General features: G+C 49.5%; 1 protein-coding gene across 2 annotated transcripts in view; it reads left to right on the forward strand.

Moving 5' to 3' along the window:
* Positions 1-17,600, forward strand: part of SCARF2 (scavenger receptor class F member 2) — a 107,376-nt gene extending 89,776 nt beyond the window's left edge. Inside the window, exons 10-11 of one of the 2 annotated variants that reach the window (XM_073313044.1) lie at positions 14,028-14,180; positions 15,306-17,600. In XM_073313044.1, the coding sequence (XP_073169145.1) occupies positions 14,028-14,180; positions 15,306-16,540 (1,388 nt within the window). In that variant the 3' untranslated portion in view covers positions 16,541-17,600. The remainder of the gene's footprint in view (positions 1-14,027; positions 14,181-15,305) is intronic. The other variant, XM_073313045.1, reaches the window with a different exon arrangement.
* Positions 17,601-19,063: the final 1,463 nt, after the last annotated feature.

The raw sequence follows: 19,063 nt of genomic DNA on the forward strand, positions 1-19,063 counted from the left end.
AAACTGGAGATGCTAAGGGAGGCAGAGAGGTACATAGAGGAGACTTTCCAGGACACAGCACCCCCAGTCTGACAGCCTCTGTGCTGCAGAGCAGGATGAAAGTCTCAGGGAAAGAGAATAGTTGGGATCCTCCTTCCAGATGATGTCATGGTATCCTCTTGCACTGAGACTACCTCTCTGGGGGGAGACCCCAATTATTAGGAAGAGACAGGTAATAGTAATGGGGGATTTGATCATTAGAAATATAGATAGATGGCATTGCACAGCTACAGACTAGGGACCGAATGGCTAGGCAGCAGTTCTGCGGAAAAGGACCTAGGGGTGACAGTGGACGAGAAGCTGGATATGAGCCAGCAGTGTGCCCTTGTAGCCAAGAAGGCCAATGGCATTTTGGGATGTATAAGTAGGGGCATAGCGAGCAGATCGAGGGACGTGATCGTCCCCCTCTATTCGACATTGGTGAGGCCTCATCTGGAGTACTGTGTCCAGTTTTGGGCCCCACACTACAAGAAGGATGTGGAGAAATTGGAGAGAGTCCAGCAAAGGGCAACAAAAATGATTAGGGGTCTGGAACACATGACTTATGAGGAGAGGCTGAGGGAACTGGGATTGTTTAGTCTGCAGAAGAGAAGAATGAGGGGGGATTTGATAGCTGCTTTCAACTACCTGAGAGGTGGTTCCAGAGAGGATGGTTCTAGACTATTCTCAGTGGTGGAAGAGGACAGGACAAGGAGTAATGGTCTCAAGTTGCAGTGGGGGAGGTTTAGGTTGAATATTAGGAAAAACTTTTTCACTAGGAGGGTGGTGAAACACTGGAATGCGTTGCCTAGGGAGGTGGTGGAATCTCCTTCCTTAGAAGTTTTTAAGGTCAGGCTTGACAAAGCCCTGGCTGGGATGATTTAATTGGGTATGGGTCCTGCTTTTGAGCAGGGGGTTGGACTAGATGACCTCCTGAGGTCCCTTCCAACCCTGATATTCTATGATTCTATGATTGTGATGACCAGGAGAACCGCCTGCTGAATTGCCTACCGGGTGCGAAGGTTGCAGATCTCTCAAGATATCTAGACAGACATATGTGAGGTACTGGGGAGGAGCCGATGGTCGTATTACATATAGGTACCAATGACATAAGGAAAGGTAGGAGAGAGGTCCTGGAGGACAAATGTAGATTGCTAGGTAAGAGATTAAAGTCCAGGACCCCCATGGTAGCATTCTCTGAAATTCTTCTGGTTCCATGTGCAGGGCAAGTTAGTCTGGCAGAACTGCAGGGTCTCAATGCGTGGATGAGATGATGGTGTAGGGAGGAGGGCGTTAGGAACTGGGGACCTTTGGGGAAAGGAGGATGGGCCCCTTTGAAACTATCCAGAAAACCCAATAATAATGGGGGATTTCAACTATCCCCTTATTGACTGGGTACATGTCACCTCAGGACAAGATGCACAGATAAAATTTCTAGACACCATTCATGACTGTTTATTGAAGCAGCTAGTCCTGGAACCCACAAGGCGAGAGGCAATTCTTGATTTAGTCCTAAATGAAACACAGGATCTTGTCCAAGAGGTGAATATATCTGAACCACTCAGTAATAGCAACCATAATGTAATTACATTTAACATCCTTCTGCAGGGGAGAAATACCAAATAAACCCATGAGAGTAGGACTGAACTTCAAAAAGGGGAACTACACCAAAATGAGGAGGCTAGTTAAACAGAAATTAAAAGGAACAGTCACGCGAGTGAAATGCCTGCAAGTTGCACGGAAACTTTTTAAAAATACCACAGTAGAGGCTCAAACTAAATATATACCCCAAATAAAAAAAACAGTAAGAGGACCAAAAAAATGCCACCATGGCTAAACAGAGTAAAATAGGCAGTTAGAGACAAAAAGACATCTTAAAAATTGGAAGTCAAATCCCACTGAGGAAAATAGAAAGGAGCATAAACTCTGGCAAGTAAAGTGTAAATGTATAATTAGACAGGCCAAAAAAGAATGTGAAGAGCAACTAGCAAAAGACACAAAAACTAACAGCATCAGAAGCAGGAGGTTTGCCAAGCAACCAGTGGGGCCACCAGATGATTGAGGTGCTAATGGGGCACTGAAGACAAGGCCATTGTGGAGAAGCTAAATGAATTCTTTGCATCCACCCTCACTGCAGAAGAGGTGAGGGAGATTCCAACACCTGAGCCACTCCTTTAGATGACCAGTCTGAGGAACTGTCCTAGATTGAGGTGTCATTAGAGGAGGTTTTGGAACAAATTGATAAATTCAACAGTAATAAGTCACCAGGACCAGGTGGTATTCACTCAAGAATTCTAAAGAAACTCAAATATGAAATTGCAGAACCACTAACTGTGGCATGTAACCTATCACTTAAATCAGCCTGTGTACCGGAGCATAGTTAATGTAATACCAATTTTTAAAATAGGCTTCAGAAGTGAATCTCTTACCTAGCAATTACAAGCTGTCAGGGTTCCTTCTCCACTCTGAACTCTAGGGTACAGATACGGGGACCCGCATGACCCCGGTACAGATACAGTACCAGGGTCATGGTACCCCGGTACAGGCTTCAGAAGTGATCCTAGCAATTACAAGCTGTCAGGGTTCCTTCTCCACTCTGAACTCTAGGGTACAGATACGGGGACCCGCAAGACCCCCTAAGCTTATTCTTACCAGCTTAGGTTAAAAACTGCCCCAAGGTACAAACTTTGCTTTGACCTTGAACAGTATGCTGCCATCACCAAGCGTTTTAAACAAAGAACAGGGAAAGAGACCACTTGGAGAAGTCTTCCCCCCAAAATATTCTCCCAAGCCCCACACACCCCCTTTCCTGGGGAGGCTTGAGAATAGTATCCTAATCAACTGGTTACAAAATCAGCGAAGACCCAAACCCCTGAATCTTGGAACAATGGAAAAATCAGTCCGGTTCTTAAAAGAAGGATTTTATTAAAAAAAAAAAAAAGGTAAAAATCACCTCTGTAAAATCAGGATGGAAAATACAGGATATTCAGATTCAAAACACAGAGGATCCCCCTCTGGGCAAAACCTTAAAGTTACAGAAAACAGGAATAAACCTCCCTCTTAACACAGGGAAAATTCACATAAAACAAAAGATAAACTAATCTGCCTTGCCTGGCTTACCTATACTGGTTAAGGTCAGGCTTGACAAAGCTCTGGCTGGGATGATTTAATTGGTGATTGGTCCTGCTTTGAGCAGGGGGTTGGACTAGATGACCTCCTGAGGTCCCTTCCAACCCTGATATTCTATGATTCTATGATTTGGTTGCAATATTGGAGACTTGGATTAGGATGCGTTGGAGAAGATGGATTTCTCTCTGGCCTCTCTCAGTCCCAAGAGAGAACAACCACGTAAACAAAGAGCACAAACGAAAGCCCTCCCCCCCCCCCCCGGTTTTGAAAGTATCTTGTCCCCTTATTGGTCCTTTAGGTCAGGTGCCAGCCAGGTTAGCTGAGCTTCTTAACCCTTTACAGGTAACAGGATGTTGCCTCTGGCCAGGAGGGATTTTATAACACTATATACAGAAAGGTGGTTACCCTTCCCTTTATATTTATGACACAAGCCAATGAGTACCAACTAAAGTACCAGACAAATTGCTTGAAACTATAGTAAAGAACAGAATTATCAGACACATAGATGAACACAATATGTTGGGGAAGAGTCAGCACAGCTTTTGTACAGGAAATCATGCCTCACCAATCTATTAGAATTCTTTGAGGATGTCAACAAACATGTAGACAACAGCAATCCAGTGGATGTAGTGTACTTAGACTTTCTGAAAGCCTTTGACAAGGTCCTTCACCAAAGGCTCTTAAGCAAAGTTAGCTGTCATGGGATAAGAGGTAAGGTTCTCTCATAGATCAGTGTATAAGCAATAGGGGAAAAAGGATAGGAATAAACAGTCAGTTTTCACCAGGAGAGAGGAAAATAGAGGGATCCCTCAAGGAGCTATACTGGGACCAATGCTGTTCAACATATTTGTAAATGATCTGGAAAAGGGACAAAGTTTGCAGATGATGCAAAATTACTCAAGATAATTAAGTGCAAAGCAGATTATAAAGAGTTACAAAGGGATCTCACAAAATTGGGTGACTGGGCAAAAAATGACAGATGAAATTCAGTGTTGATAAAAGCAAATACACGCAGGAACTTATACACAACTATACATACAAAGTGATGGGGTCTAAATTAGCTATTACCACTCAAGAAAGAGATTTTGGAGTCACTGTGGGTAGTTCTCTGAAAACATCCACTCAATGTGCAGCAATAATGAAAAAAGCTAACAGAATGTTAGGAGCCATTAGGAAAGGGAGTGATAATAAGACAGAAGATATCATAATGCCACTATATAAATCCACGATACGCCCACATCTTGAATACTGCATGCAGTTCTGGTCACCCCATCTCAAAAAAGACATATTAGAATCGGAAAAGTACAGAGAAAGTAAACACAAATGATGAGGGAGCTGGAACAGCTTCCATCTGAGGAGAGATTAAAAAGACTGGGACTGGTCAGCTTAGAAAAGAGACGACTGGGGGCGATATGGTAGAGGCCTTAAAACCATGACTGGTGTGGAGAAAGGAAATAAGCAAGTGTTAGTTACCCTTCACATAACACAAGAACCAGGGGTCACCCAATGACATTAATAGGCAGCAGGTTTAAAACAAACATGAGGAAGTACTTCTTCACAGAACACACAGTCAACCTGTGGAACTTCTTGTTAAGGGATGTTGTGAAAGCCAAAAGTATAACTAGGGTTAAAAAAAATTAGATAGGTTCATGGAGAATAGGTCCATTAACCAAGATGGTCAGGGAGGCAACCCCATGCTCTGGGTGTCCCTAAACCTCTGATTGCCAGAAGCTGGGTCCTCACTCGATAAATGCCCTGTTCTGGTCATTCCTCCAAAGTGTCTGGCACTGGCTACTGTTAGAAGATGGGATACTGGGTTCTGTGGACCATTGGTCTGACCCAGTAGGGCCAGGCTTATCTTTGTATGCTAGAATAAGCCCCTCATCTGCTCTCCCCAACATTGTATCTGCCCTCCCTTTTGGGTGTTTCCAGAGGATAGGCTAAAACCTAAACCTAAAACATGCTTCAGGCCATGAGCTGCCAACCACTGATAGGGCATTTCCCCTCTGCACATGCTATTCCAGAATTGTTGGTAGAGGGTTCTTACCCCTTCCTCTGGACGGCTGGGTGTGGCCACGTTAGAAGATAGGACACTGGACGAGGTGGAACCTTGCTGTGACCTGAGCTGGCAGGGCCTGTGTTCCTATGACAGTCCATGACAGACATTACCACTTCAGTGCAGGATCACAGATGAAAAAGCTATGCAAGACCATCCAGTCTGCCTGCTGGTGGTCTGAATAGGTGTTATTTAGCAAAGACCTCTTTGTGTTCTGTATAGAAATTAGAGATGGAAAAGAATTCCTAAACCCAGGCCAGAAGAGTCCCTACTGGCCTTCTCTAGAGTCTTGTCCAGGGTAATTTGAAGGTCCTATGTGAATGCATCAGTTTACATGGAGTTCCCATTTCAGGTGCAGGTCAGTGCTGGGAGCGCACAGGACTTTGCAGGGGCCTTAGAATTAAAACAAACACTATTCAGAGTAGCAGCCGTGTTAGTCTGTATTCGCAAAAAGAAAAGGAGGACTTGTGGCACCTTAGAGACGAACCAATTTATTTGAGCATGAGCTTTCGTGCATCCGATGAAGTGAGCTGTAGCTCACGAAAGCTCATGCTTAAATAAATGGCTTCGTCTCTAAGGTGCCACAAGTCCTCCTTTTCTTTTTACAAATACCATTCAAACCCCAAGAAATGCAGTGACAGGTGCACATCTGAATGTGAGGCACCCAGCCTAACTCTGCCCTCGGCCCCAGGGGGATTGTCTGGTGACTTGTGCCACAAGTGCAGTCATAACCCCGCCGTGCTTGGGTTTCTAGTATTTGTGTGCTTTTCCTGTTCTTGGAAGGTAACGTGCTCACCCTACGGCTCTGTGCCAGCAACCACAGCCAAGTTGTTGTGTGAGAATTTCCTCAGGGTTTTGTTTTTTTTTAAATGGTCGTCAGTCCTGCTGAAAAGAAGCCCTTCTCCTGCAGCCCTAGGAACTCAGCGGCCCATGGAGGTCCAAAGGTAGGCAATGCCTGTGGGTCTGCTGGCCTGGCACAGTCCCTTGTGGCATGCAGTCCTTGTGCTGCAGATCTCCTGTCTGCAAAAAGGGAGTCTCAGTCCTGCAAATCTCTGTAGGTCCTGAGGATCAGGGCTCCTGTCTTACAGAGCTGAGGACGTGTAAGAAGCAATTTCCTTCCCATTGATCTTTAAATGTTCCATGCAAGTCCCCTGCTCTCTACAGGGTCTGTGTGTGTGTCTAGGGGAATGCACGGATTACAGAAGGGAGGAGGGTCTGAGATACGTGCAGGGGTACAGGAAGGAGGAGGAGTTTAGGGTGTGTGCAGGGGAATGTACAGGAGGGAGAGGGAACTGGGGCATACACTGCAGTTGCTCTTTATTGCTTTAGGTGATACAAAGCAGTGTGCACCCAGTGGTGAGCTGGAGCCGGTTGTTAAATTTAGAAGCCCTTTTAGAACTGGTTGTTCCGCGAGGGACAACCGGTTCTAAAAGGGTTTCTAAATTTAACAACCAGCCAAAAGTGGCGCCTTAGGCGCTGACTCCATGGGTGTTCTGGGGCTGGAGCACCCACAGGGAAAATTTGGTGGGTGCAGCGGCAGCTCCCCGCCCCGCCCCCAGCCCCAGCTCACCTCCGCTCCGCCTCCTCCCCTGAACTCGCCGCTCTGCTCTGCTTCTCTGCCCCCACCCCAGCTTCCCGCGAATCAGCTGTTCATGCGGGAAGCTGGGGCGGGCTGAGAAGCAGGCGGCAGCTTCGCACTCAGGCCCAGGGAGGCAGAGATGAGCTGAGGCGGGGGGGTGCGAGGAAGGTATTCCCCACGCCGCAGCAGGTAACCCGGGGGGACAGGCGGGGGCGCACAGGGGAACCGCTCCCCGCCCCAGCTCACCTCCACCTCCCTGGACCTGAGCGCGAAGCCGCCGCCTGCTTCTCAGCCCTCCCCGGCTTCCCATGCGAACAGCTGATTCGCGGGAAGCCGGGGGGGGGTGGAGAAGCAGAGCGGGGCGGCGCATTCAGGGGCAAGGCGGAGACGGAGTGGAGGTGAGCTGGGGCCAGGCGCGGGGCGGGGAGCTGCCGGTGAGTGCTCTGCACCCACCAGATTTTCCCCCTGGGTGCTCCAGCCCCGGAGCACCCAGGAAGTCGGTGCCTAAGGTGCCACTTTTGATGTGATCAGTGAGGGGAGCGGCCGCTCCCCCTGCTTCCCCCGTAGCTATGCTCCCCCGCCCCTAGGAGCCACAGGGACCTGCCGGATTCTTCCTGGGAGCTGCCCCAGGTAAGCACTGCCAGGACTCCCCACCTCTCCCCCCAGCAGGTCCCTCTGGCTCTTAGGGGTGGGGTGGGCACCCACTACGGTGGCTCACGAGACCCTCCTGCCTGGTTCTGGGGGCAGTCAGGGGAGAGGGGTGGATGGGGCAGGGGTCCGGGGGGGGCATGAAGGAACGCAGGGGGTTGGATGGGGCAGGAGTCCCGGGGGGCGGGGATGGGCAACAACCCCCTCGTGGGGTGAGGAGGGAACCGGTTGTTAAGGTTTTTGGCAGCTCATCACTGTGTGCACCCACTGACATGGTCTTATGCTATGGCTGCATCATGCTGCTCCAGAGTGGGGTGAGCAGCCAGAGCGTACTAGTGAGTCTGGCCTTGGAAGTTACAATAAATACGACCTGAGGTTGACATTTCAGATAATCACATCATTAAAAATAAACCCTAGCGACAGTCTCTGGGAGTTTCTTGTTTCGTGGATGAAATTTTACAATAAAATAACCAAGGAACTTCCCAGGAAAAAAAAATCCATTAAGAGGAGTTAAGGCTGAGAGCCCATGTCAGTAAGACAGGGTAATATACATTGCAGGGATATTGCGATAATCCTCAAAACAAGCCTTATAAACCCAGGAAAATAAAAACTCCAAATATTTTAAGATAAGCAAGGCACAGTGATGGCCAGTTGCTGGTCAGAAAGGGTAAGTATTTGCTCCAGAAAACGTTGAACAGAAACTAGAAAGTGAGAGACGGAGCAGAACCGTTTACAAAGTGAAATGCACTTTGGGTTTCTCTAGCCTGGGTTTGTCTAGCAAGACATGTGCCAATGTGCTTTTAAACACTGCTCAGCACTTAGTGTAGGCAAAGAGAGAGTGATGTATAAAAATGTGTTACGTGGTTGTGTTCAATCCTGGGGTCTCCTCAATAATACACAACCCTAACTACAACCTCAGCAAATACTCAGTGCTGCGAGATGTGCAGAGTCCAGGTTCCACTGGGCTCCATGTTTGTGGGGGGAGCGTGATGTCATCACTAAGAATCATGCCATGCTGTGGAGGGGACTAATGTGTGGTGTGTAGCGGGTTTCCTTAGCTGGTGAAGTTCTGTGGGAAGAGGTGGTGTGTCGCTGCTGGTGGAAATGTACCATGAGGCCATTAGGGTCTGTCCCACAGTTCACTGTTACCTTGCTTCTACAGGTTTCACTTGTATGTTGCACTTACTGAACCTTCATCCTGGCTGTACAAAGTGTTTGTTTATGTGACTTCCTAGGGTTCTGATATGGTGAATGTAGGAGGGTTTGGGGGGGAGGCATGGAAGAGGGACAAGGATGCCCGTTTCATCCCCTGTGATGAAGAGATATGGCAATAGGAGGAATGTCTGAGGTGCAGGGGAAGGTGAGACAGTGTGGTGGGGAGTCTGGCAGGTTAGTCTCTACCCTCTTTAACTCCCGGAGAATGCCAAGTGCCACAGCTGCTCCACAAAAGTAGCCAGAGGTCCTCAGAGCACAGGAGCCTCACCTAAAGCTTCACAGCCCCTGCACAGGGGCCTGTAGTTCCAATGTCGAGGGAACCCCAGTTGCAACTCCTCATCTCAACCACGGTTTGTGGCATAAAATGTCTTCTCACAGCTTGACAGGGTACCACAGTGTAGCTGAACCAAGCAGTGAGCGCGCCCCATCTGAACACCTTTGGCTTAGCGAAAGATGGCCTGAGCTGGAGAGTGTAAGTTCAAATCCCACCTCTTCACTGTTGGAATCTCTGGAGGAGCATGCAAAATTTTCAGGCCGTGAGCCCACCTGCGTAAGATCCTGACCCTTGGGAACCACAGCGGCCTTTCCCCCCTGTGCTGCCCTTTCAAGATAAGTACCACCAGGGACTGTCTCAGAAACCTCGGAACTGCTGATTTGAGAAAACTCACCTAGTTCAGTCTAGACCATGCTGCCAGCAGCTGCTGCCAGAAGAAAGGTTTCTGGGGCCTCCGTGTGTATCTGCTCTGTGGTGGGGTCTTTGTTACATAACCAAATAGCACCAGCCCCAAGACACACTACTCAGCACATGTTTATTTCAAAAATAGGCATCACGCCTTGGGCTAGTTGGGGCCTGGCTTGGTTTGGTGCTCCTCTGTTCCCGGCAGCTGCTCACAAACGCTCCCTCTCACCGGCTGGGCTTCATTTCCCTGTTGAAATCTCTGGACATTTAAACAACGATGAAGGGAGAATTTCATTCTGTCACTTCCTGGGACTGAGCAGGGGGAAAGGAATGATCTGAAAACAGCTGGGAGCTAAGAATACTCAGCTCTGCGGGCCAGCTGTTGCTCAACACTAGCCCTCTGGAGTCCATCCCAGCCTTCCCCTCCGTGGGCCTGGCTCTGCTTGGAGGCAGGGCCAGCTCCAGGCACCAGCGAAGGAAGCAGGTGCCTGGGGCGGGCAACAGAAAGGGGCGGCACTCCATGCGTCATCGGGGCGGCATGTCTGGGTCTTTGGTGGCGGGCCCTGCAGTCTCTTCCTCTTTGGCGGCACTTTGGCGGCAGCTCAACCAGGCTTGGTTTTGGTTTTTTTTTCCTTCACCGCTTGGGGCGGCAAAAAAGCTGGAGCTGGCCCTGCTTGGAGGAGACTGGCTTCTGCATGGGCAGCATCCTTCAGCTTTGAGGATGTTTCAGTTGTGAGCAACTCTCTGCTCACCCAGCCACTGGGAAAGTTGTTTCGCATCCCGGAGTCATCCCGCAGCCATGCAGTCTGCTAGGCCGATCCAATGGGGCTCTCTGGGACTTTGCCACAGATACATCTTCATTCCCTGCGGGGTAGGGCCACACTACTGCTGGCTTTTCCGTGTGCAGCGAGGAATGTGAAGAGTGGGCAGACGCTGGGCTGCCCTCTGCTCAAAGGGAGCCTCCTGCGTGCAAGAGCAGGAAGCTCAAGTCAGTGCCACGTTGGACCACGCATCAAAAGAGCAGCTGGGGCAAGGATCTGCCTTTGCCTTCGCTTCCAGTCCCAATGCTGGGCTGGCCTGGCCTCTGTGCAGCCTCCTCACAGGCAATGTCAGAGTTCAGTTGGGATGGCCCCTCCTGGCCCGAACACCTATGACTCCATGAGCAGCAAGGGAAATCCCAGCACACCTTTCCTCTCACTGCCCTGCCTGTGCCCCAGAAAACCTACCCTGCCTAGGAAATTAGCAGCAATACTTGGCATTAAAATACAGGAAGTATTCAACATCCAATGCACTTTCCTCCCCCTGAACACACCTCTCTGTATACACTGATATCCTCTCCCTGGGCCTGTACTGCCCTCCCACCTCCAGACTCAACCCTGGTGCCTTCCTCGTCATGCGGAAATGTGCCAAACTCCGCTTTGTGTCCTTACTCCTCTGGCATGTCCCACCTGAAGATCTTAAAGTGCTCTGTAAACATTCATTCAGTCTCACAACACCCCCTCCCACGTCCACGTGAGGACTGTAAAGTAAGAAATATATAGCGATCACGTCACTTGCCACTAAAATGCAGCCACCTCAGGAGCGGGACTCGGCAGCTATGTTACACTACACAGCCATCTGGGAGAGGAAATGAAGGTGAATACCACAACCCAATTGCTACTACAGGGGAAATTTACAGAGGCCAGGTGGAATGCCTGAGTAGGAACTTGGCCAGGACCCTGGGCATAGCACCCTGGCTCTTACTGGAGTCTGAATGGGGTCACAGCCATTCATTCTCTATATTTTGCAAACTTATGCCTGCAATTTTTATGCCCAAAAACTGAGAGTACAAAAAGGGAGGCCAGGGTGAAAGCTTAGCCACATCAAAGTCAGTGGGAGTTTTGCCAATGCTTTAATGGGACCAGGAGTTCTGAAATCTGCCCAAAGTGCCATGGGATCTTTAAAGAGAGCACCTTAGCACTCCTTAGCCTTGCACTGGTCCCATATTTAGGCAAGGGCACCCCCTACCTATTCCCAAGACCTAGCTGTTCCCATTCATGTACTTACCCAGGCTGATCCTTTAGCATTTGAGAGCTGATGGTGCAAAGCGCTCTGGCTGAGTATGTGGCAGGGAATACCATTTCAGGCTGAATCTGGAAGCTTTGCCGGGCGGTATTGTCCCCCTGTGTTTGCCACATGGATGATATTCAGGTGAAACCTCTAGCACCTCCTGGGAACTATGGCAGGAAAAACCATATATCACAGCTGGCCCCTTGCCTCAGGCGAGTGGGGAAGCCGCAGTGCTGCTGTACTCTAAGCAGGAATTCAGTCTGTGTTTAGTGAGTGAACCTCCAGCAGCGTGGAAGGAGCCCATAGGAAGTGGCCAGCTTTCTCCCAGCCACTGTCAGCCTATGATTTATCTGAAAGTCACCCAGAGCCAGATGTGTGAACCAAACAACTACAGAAAATGCTGTTCCCTGGGGGTCCTGTTCTGAAGCTGGCACTGCATAGCCTGCCGGCTCACTCCCAAGGCAGGGCCCAGTGTCTCTCTGCCGTGCACTTTCAATCAATGAGCCAGCTGCTCGCAGGTTGCACCCTGGTGAGCTGCTTTCTACAGCCATTCTCTCTTCAGAGAGGAGGTGTGAGCCTTGCTCTCACGCACTGTTCAGCTGCTTCAGAGGAAGAGGCAAGAACCCCTGCAGTTGGCAATTACGGGTACACTGTCCCCAGGGAGAGTTCCTCCTGACCCCATCAATTAGGGCTAGGTTACTTTTATCATATCTCATCTTATTTGTCTTCTTCAAACAATCCCCATCATTTTAATCTTTCCTTATCCGGATTTTTTTCCAGGCCTCTAATCATTCTTGTCTCTGAACCTCCTCTATTGCTGCAATAGCCTTTTAGAGCTGCGTTGTCTGGAGTGGAGCACAGCATTCCACAGGAGAGCGTACCATTGAATATCTATACTGGCATGCCGAGATCTTCAGTTTTATCCTCTGTGCCAGTCCTTACGCATTTGGTTTGTTTTCTTGGTTGCTCTTGCAAGTGGAGCAGAGATCTCCACAACAATGCCCAGGTCTTCTTTATTTGGTGATGGTGTGTCCAGTTTTGGTGCCCACAATTAAAGAAGGAGGTTGATAAATTGGAGAGGGTTCAGAGAAGAGCCATGAGAATGATTACAGGATTAGAAACCACGTCGTATAACAATAGCCTCAAAGAGCTCAATCTGTTTTGCTTAATGAAGAGAAGGTTAAGGGCCGACTTGATCATAGTCTATAAGTACCTCCATGGGGAACAAATATTTAATAATGGGCTCTTCAGTCTAGCTGAGAAAGGTCTAACGTTAGCCAGTTACTGGAAGGTGAAACTAAACAAATTCAGACTGAAAATAAGGTGTAAATTTTTAACTATGAGAGCAGTTAACCATTGGAACAATTTACCAAGGCTGTGGTGGATTCTCCATCAGGGTCAATTTTTAAATCAAGATTGGATGCTTTTCTAAATGATTTGCTCTAGGAATTACTTCGGGGAAGTTCTCTGGCCTGGGTCATACAGTAGGTCAGACTAGATGACCACAATAGTCCCTTCTGGCCTTGGAATCTGTGAATCAAGGACCCAGTGAGGTGTATGAGTGGTCTGAATTATTTCTCTGGATGTATATTACCTTGCATTTCAATACATATTTGGTAAAAATATTCAAATGAATAAAATATTGTTCTGGTTTGAATTATGTAAAAAGGAAACAACTTCAATATTTTGAAAATTTTCACATAATTGTTTCTCTTCTTTTTGATCAGCTCTAGCCATTGTCCATACTCCAGAAAATCATTAACACCAGGCTTGTGTCTGGCTCCAACCCAGTGGTGTCCAGTGTAGCTCAGTACCAAAAGTACATTCTGCAGATAGTTACAGCAGTTTCATTTCCCTGTGTCAAACGGCAGCTTGTTCTTCCCTCACTATTCCAAGTGGGGGGAAAGGGTATGCATTTTAATAGCATAATATACAGGGCTTCACTATATATAATGCAGCGAGCATTCAATATATGAATTTATTAACATCATTAATATCCACAATTGTTCTCTCATGACTAACATAAATAGTGTTTAATCCGCAAATTTTGCCATCACCCTTCTTCCCCTCCCAATTCCCAGACCATTAATAAAACTATTAAATAACACAGGGCCTAGTATGGAGCCTTGCCACACCTGCGCTAAACCACTTAGGTTGAAAACTGATGGTTTATTCCTACTCTTTGCTCTCTGTCTTTAGACTAGTTTCTGATCCATGACGATATTTCACCTTGCAACTCATGACAACTTAGTTGCTTTAAAACTTTCACATGAGAGACTTTGTCAAAGGCTTTTTGAAAGCCCCGATAATTATGTCAGCAGGTTCTCCCTTTACCAGCTATTTTAGTGACACATTCAAAACATTGTAATAGATTGGGGAGGTATGAGTTTCTATTTTAGAAACCATCCTGGTTAGTTCAGATCATCAAGATGTTTTACTATTTTATTATTAATTATTATTTCAACCAATTTCCTGGTATGTAGCCCCTATTGGAAGTGCTAGGATGGCTCTGGATGGGCACTCTCTGGAAATTGAACTGGCTGTCCGGAAGTGGGAGTCTCTTTCCCCGCCAAGGTTGTACAAGGAAGATTGGAGTACACATGGGAGGTGATGTGAGAGTGCTGCTCTAAACTCTCCGCTCTCTCCCGTTGCAGTGGCTCACCATGACCTGGAGAACACCATGAACTGCAGTTTCATTGAGCCACCGTCTGTAGTGGAGCAACCATCTCCCTCCTGGTCCTCCCGGGGCTCCTTCTCCTCCTTTGACACCACCGATGAGGGACCAGTGTACTGTGTACCCCATGAGGGTGAGTGGACATTGGGCAGGGTGGGCAGAGCCAGGAGCCTGATGGTGCTGCTGGATAGGATGATCCCCACTGCTAATCAGTCTGGGCTCTCCAGCTCTGGGTTGTTCCCCTGCCACGACAGCCCCTGTGATGCAGGGGGGTTACATGCCTTCACAAGGGGGGAGTGATACAGAATGTCTGTCAGTGCACACTGGGATTGGCACCAGCCCACCCATCCGTCGAAAGACAGCCCTGCCCAACAGATGGGAGCTCAGCAGAGATGCTGCCCCGCCTGCCCCCAGTTGCACTCTTTCCTCCTCCGTCTCGTTGACGTCTCAGAGGCATGCTGCCAAGGCTCATCCTGCAGGTTCCTCTGCTCGTGAAGCTGTCCAAAGTGCGTGCAATGCTTTGTGTGGTTCTCCCAAGCCAATGGGATGATTCTTTTTCCTTCAGAAATAAAGCAACCAAACCAACACCCTGACAACGCCAAAGCAGCTCTAAAATAAAAGCCATGGTTATTTTAGCAACCAAGAGAACAAATGTCTCTGCTCAGAATGGACACTGTACCTGCAGATCCTCATTCTGGGACACTGGGCCCAGGACTCTGGATGCCGCACCAACCTTTAGGAGGGCCAAGCACTTCACCTCGTGGCAATCCATTTCTCAGCAGGCTCTTGTCCCAGAAACATGATTTTCTTGGACCCTAGTTGTAGGTTGTCAGCCTCCAGCATGTGGCCTTGTTATTGTACTGAGGGGTTTTGAGCTGTGTTCTGGCTGCTCCATTTCCCTAGGCTGTCTGACCAACCCCTTCAAGAGAGCCAACCCCAACATACAAACGAGGCTGCTCTGCTCTGAGGGGGTGTCTGGTGGGGATGGTATTGCAGGCCCATGTGAGGGGGTGGGTTTAAGGCCTATGGGACAATGGATGTGTGTGGGTATATAACAGGACTATGGGAAGGGGTAAAGATCCACAGGGCAGTGAATAGCAGGGACAGAAGGCCCATGGGGGTAGTATAAAGCATTGCCTGATTATAGCTTGTGTCCCAATCCTTTTCTCCCGTCCCTTTGCTGTGGGGCCCTCATGCCCCATCCTGTCTCCTGTGCACCATGGCACAGTGTAATGTATCTGTGCTTTCTCTTTTGCAGAGGGTGTGGGTGAAAGCAAAGAGAGAGGCCCTGCCTGCAGTCTGGTGGAGAAGCTGGCACCCCCAATCAGCGCAGAGGAGGCTGGAGAGTACACCTTCTTGAAAGAGACGGGCTCCGTCAAGGCCTTCCAAACAGACAGCAGCGAAACTCCCCTGCTCAAATCCTCTGACAGCGAAAGGTCATCCTGTGGCTCTGGCTCCACAAGCGGAGCCCTCTATGCCAAAATCGCCCGCCTCTCCAAGCAGTCCAAGGACGAAGATGAAAATACAATGGACACCAAAAGCCCTGGAGTGAATGGTAAATCCCCCTCCCCAGAGAGAACCAAGCCCCCTCCCCCTGATCCCTCCACAAAGCCTAAAGTGTCCTGGATTCATGGGAAGTACAACTCCAACCAGTCCAACTCACTACCCGCTCCTAGCAGGTCCCCCGAGAGAGCGGCTATGCAGCCTGATTGCGCCGAGCACACTCAGGCCAAGAGAAAGAGAAGCCCGAGTGAGACCTCGGCTGGCCTCCATGGGAAAGCTGACGATAAGGGCAGCGCGAGGAGCAAAGAGAAGGCGCAGAAACATCTGAAAGAGCTCAGCTTCCCAGAGGGCAAAGCCTCCTTCTCTGGGGAGCCCCAGTCACCATCCAAGCCCAAGCAGAAGACCAAGGCCAGTTCGGAGCAGATGGAGAACATCAATGGGGCCGTCCAAAATGCTCTGAAAAAAATGGGAAACTACCACCCAGACAGGAAAGGAGGAGAAGGCAAGGAAGTCCCCCGGAGCCCCAGTCACAGCAAGCCACGCTCTGAGGCCGTCCACCCCCATTTGTCTTCAGAGGCAGCCACTTTACTGGCTGCTCAACTGAAGGAAAAGACTCAAAGCCTCAACAAGGGCGATGGCAGCACCCGGCAAAATGGGGTGAGCCCTTTGCAGCCCCAGAGGGAGAAGCCCACCCCTCCGCAAAAAGCCAAGCGCTCTGTGGCCACCAGCAGCAGCCAGAAATCCAGCAAGCCTGTGCTGCCAACCTCCCCCAACCTGCAGAAACTGATCAGCCCCGTGTCGGAGACCACGGTCAATGAGGCCAAAAGGGCAGAGAAGCAAAATTCCAGCAGCAGCAGCCAGGACCACGCATCCCTGGGTGACCAGACCAGCAAAAAAACACCCATTAAAAAGCCCCCTAGGAAGAAGAGCAGAGAAGCCACCTTGGAGCAGCCCAAAGCAGCCATAATGCCCCCTCAGACAGTGCAGTAGAGGAGACCCGTGGGCCCCAGGTGCTGGCCTGGTACTGCACCAGACAAGTGTTGGCGGGCAGAGGAAGCTTCTCTGCTCTCAGCAAGTCTGCAGGAAGGGTCAGTGCAAATGGAGGTCTGAACTGGGAAGTGAGCTCTGGAGAAGCCTCCGAGCCATCTCTGTCCTGCACTGGGGCCTCGGACTCTTTGCCCATCACAGACGCCCTCCTCCAAGCTGCGCTGTGCCCTTTGCCGTGTATCTTATCCTCATGGGGGCTGGAGCAGCTGGCATCCCATGTTTCTTTTGCAGGGAGAAGGACCGCATGGAGCTCCTCTGATGTGGAAGGGTTGGCAGGGTTGCACTGGCCTGCCCTGAGTTCGGGGGGGCTGCATGAGACTCTGAGAAGGGCCCTTGTCCTTTTGTATCAGTATTATTGGTTGCATAAGCAGTGCTTGTTTACTAGAAATCCCCGTGTTGTATTCTGCCGTAACGGATTAGCTTGCTTCCTGTATCCTAGTCCGGTCTGTCACATTCACATTGGCGAATAGCAGTCAGAGGCCAAGGCTCTTGCTCCGTGTATTAGAAGGGTAGACAAGGCCTGTGCCAGTCTTCCCTTGTTGCTAGCCATGTGCCTAAGGCCAAGGGCCCCTGTGTTGTCCATCCTCAAGGTGGCTGTGGCAGAGAGGAGTCGGCTGTGGAGCCTGCGTGATCCAGAGCAGTGGAGCACTGGGACCAGCGGTGCTCACTGTCTTGGGTTTAGTTTGTGTTTCTTCCTTGCCATTTAGCTTTTTATCTTCTGAAGATGTAAACTCCCCCGGGCGTCACCTTCCTCTGCAGGCACGCTGCTTTGGTCAGTGTGGGGTCGAGCTGGTTTCGACTGATGCCCCCTCCGGTGTCTGAGGATGTTGCTGCTGGTGGTGGCTGTGAAGAAAGTACTATTTATGGCCTGACACCTGGACGCCATTCAGAAAGGCTGTCCTGGTTAAGGGGGTCCAATCCACTGGAGTTGTGTGGCGTGATTGGTACTACAGAATTTGGCACATCTGCAGAAAGCTTTCCTAATAAAAGTGTATTTCTTCTCTACCCTTGGTGCTCTCTCCTCCCATGCCCTCTGCCGATCACTGCCTGCTGCCTGGCTGCATTAAGGCTCCCACCGGGCTCCTTTTGTTTTATTTTAATGTTTAGGGTGTGAGCACCCTATCCTGGGACCCAGCCCTCCTCCCTCTGGAGGGGACATGGAGTTCCTTGCAGATTACAGGGAGGAGGCACACACCTTCAGAAGAGACCTTAAAATCCAAACATCTCAATGACACAAACCAAGTCCCCGCCTGGCACCCCTGTGCAGGACACTCTGTATTAAATGGCTGCCCTCTCCCACCCCTGAGGTGGCTCCTTTTCAGCGAGGCACAGCTTTGGGAATGGTATCATAAGCTATTAGCATTATCATTCATTTCCTCGGTCACCTCAGCCTCAGGGCCTCTGAGCTGGTTGGATTGAACCGAAGCTACTTCTCTGCCCACTCAGCCCATGGCCTAGCCACTGATAAGTCCTTTATATACAAAACAAGCACCATATTGAAAAGAGGAAGCAAATAAAAGGGAAATGGAGCTGGCCCTGTATTGCCAGCCTAAAGCTTCCAAAGTTATGAGCGGGACCCGAAAAATTCATGCAAGCCAGAATTTTCAAATGAGCTAAGCAGGTAGGTGCCCGAATCTCTCTGGTGGTTACAGGCAGTATAGCCATGTCTGACAAAGCCCCTCTGTGGGGCCCCAGCGGGGATGGAATCCTGGACCTCTGGATGTAAAATCATAAAACTACCCTCTCACCTGAAAACCAGCTGTACTGAACACTAGCTTACAACTATGAACTGTCTAACTGCAAGAAAAACCAGATGGCTGAGCAGTCTAGGTGGACATGCTAGGGTTGTCTAGGTGAGGTGGGAGTGAAGGAACGGAGGGCACTTTGCCTGCGCACCCCCATAACAGCTTCCGTATCTGCCGTGAGGAACCGTAGGGCACCTGCGTGAGCCAGACAGGCGCTGCTAGCTAGCACCAATCCAGGGCTCAAGAGGCACAGGCGCACCTGACGTGGAGCACCCATAGTGACACTACTTGAAGAAGAACCAGCCGTTAGCGTGGACAGAATTGCAAAGTCAGAAACCTCTATATGAAGTATAGCCACTAGAGGGCGACACAGCCACACTGTGAGCAAGCATTGCACAAGCACATAATTTGGCTACATTCCTTCTGAAAGGCACTGTGGCAAAGTAGATGAGATGTGGGACTGTTATATTAGAGGCTTGTGTTCCATTTTCATCGCTGCCATTAGTGACACTGGGCAAGTGCTTGTTTTCTTAGCTGGAAAATAGCTGAGCTATCATTATCTCCCCTCAGACAGCAGTATGAGGCCTTGGTTAAGAAGAAGCAGAGCAGATATATTATCAGCTGGCCATGGAAGAACTAGGCCTAGCTCTCATGTTCTCCTGACTTGTATCTCACCACATCTGCCCCTAGGCAACCAGGCATTCACTCATGCTGTGTTTCC

Source organism: Lepidochelys kempii, chromosome 15, assembly GCF_965140265.1.
Source record: "Lepidochelys kempii isolate rLepKem1 chromosome 15, rLepKem1.hap2, whole genome shotgun sequence".
NCBI lineage: Eukaryota > Metazoa > Chordata > Testudines > Cheloniidae > Lepidochelys > Lepidochelys kempii.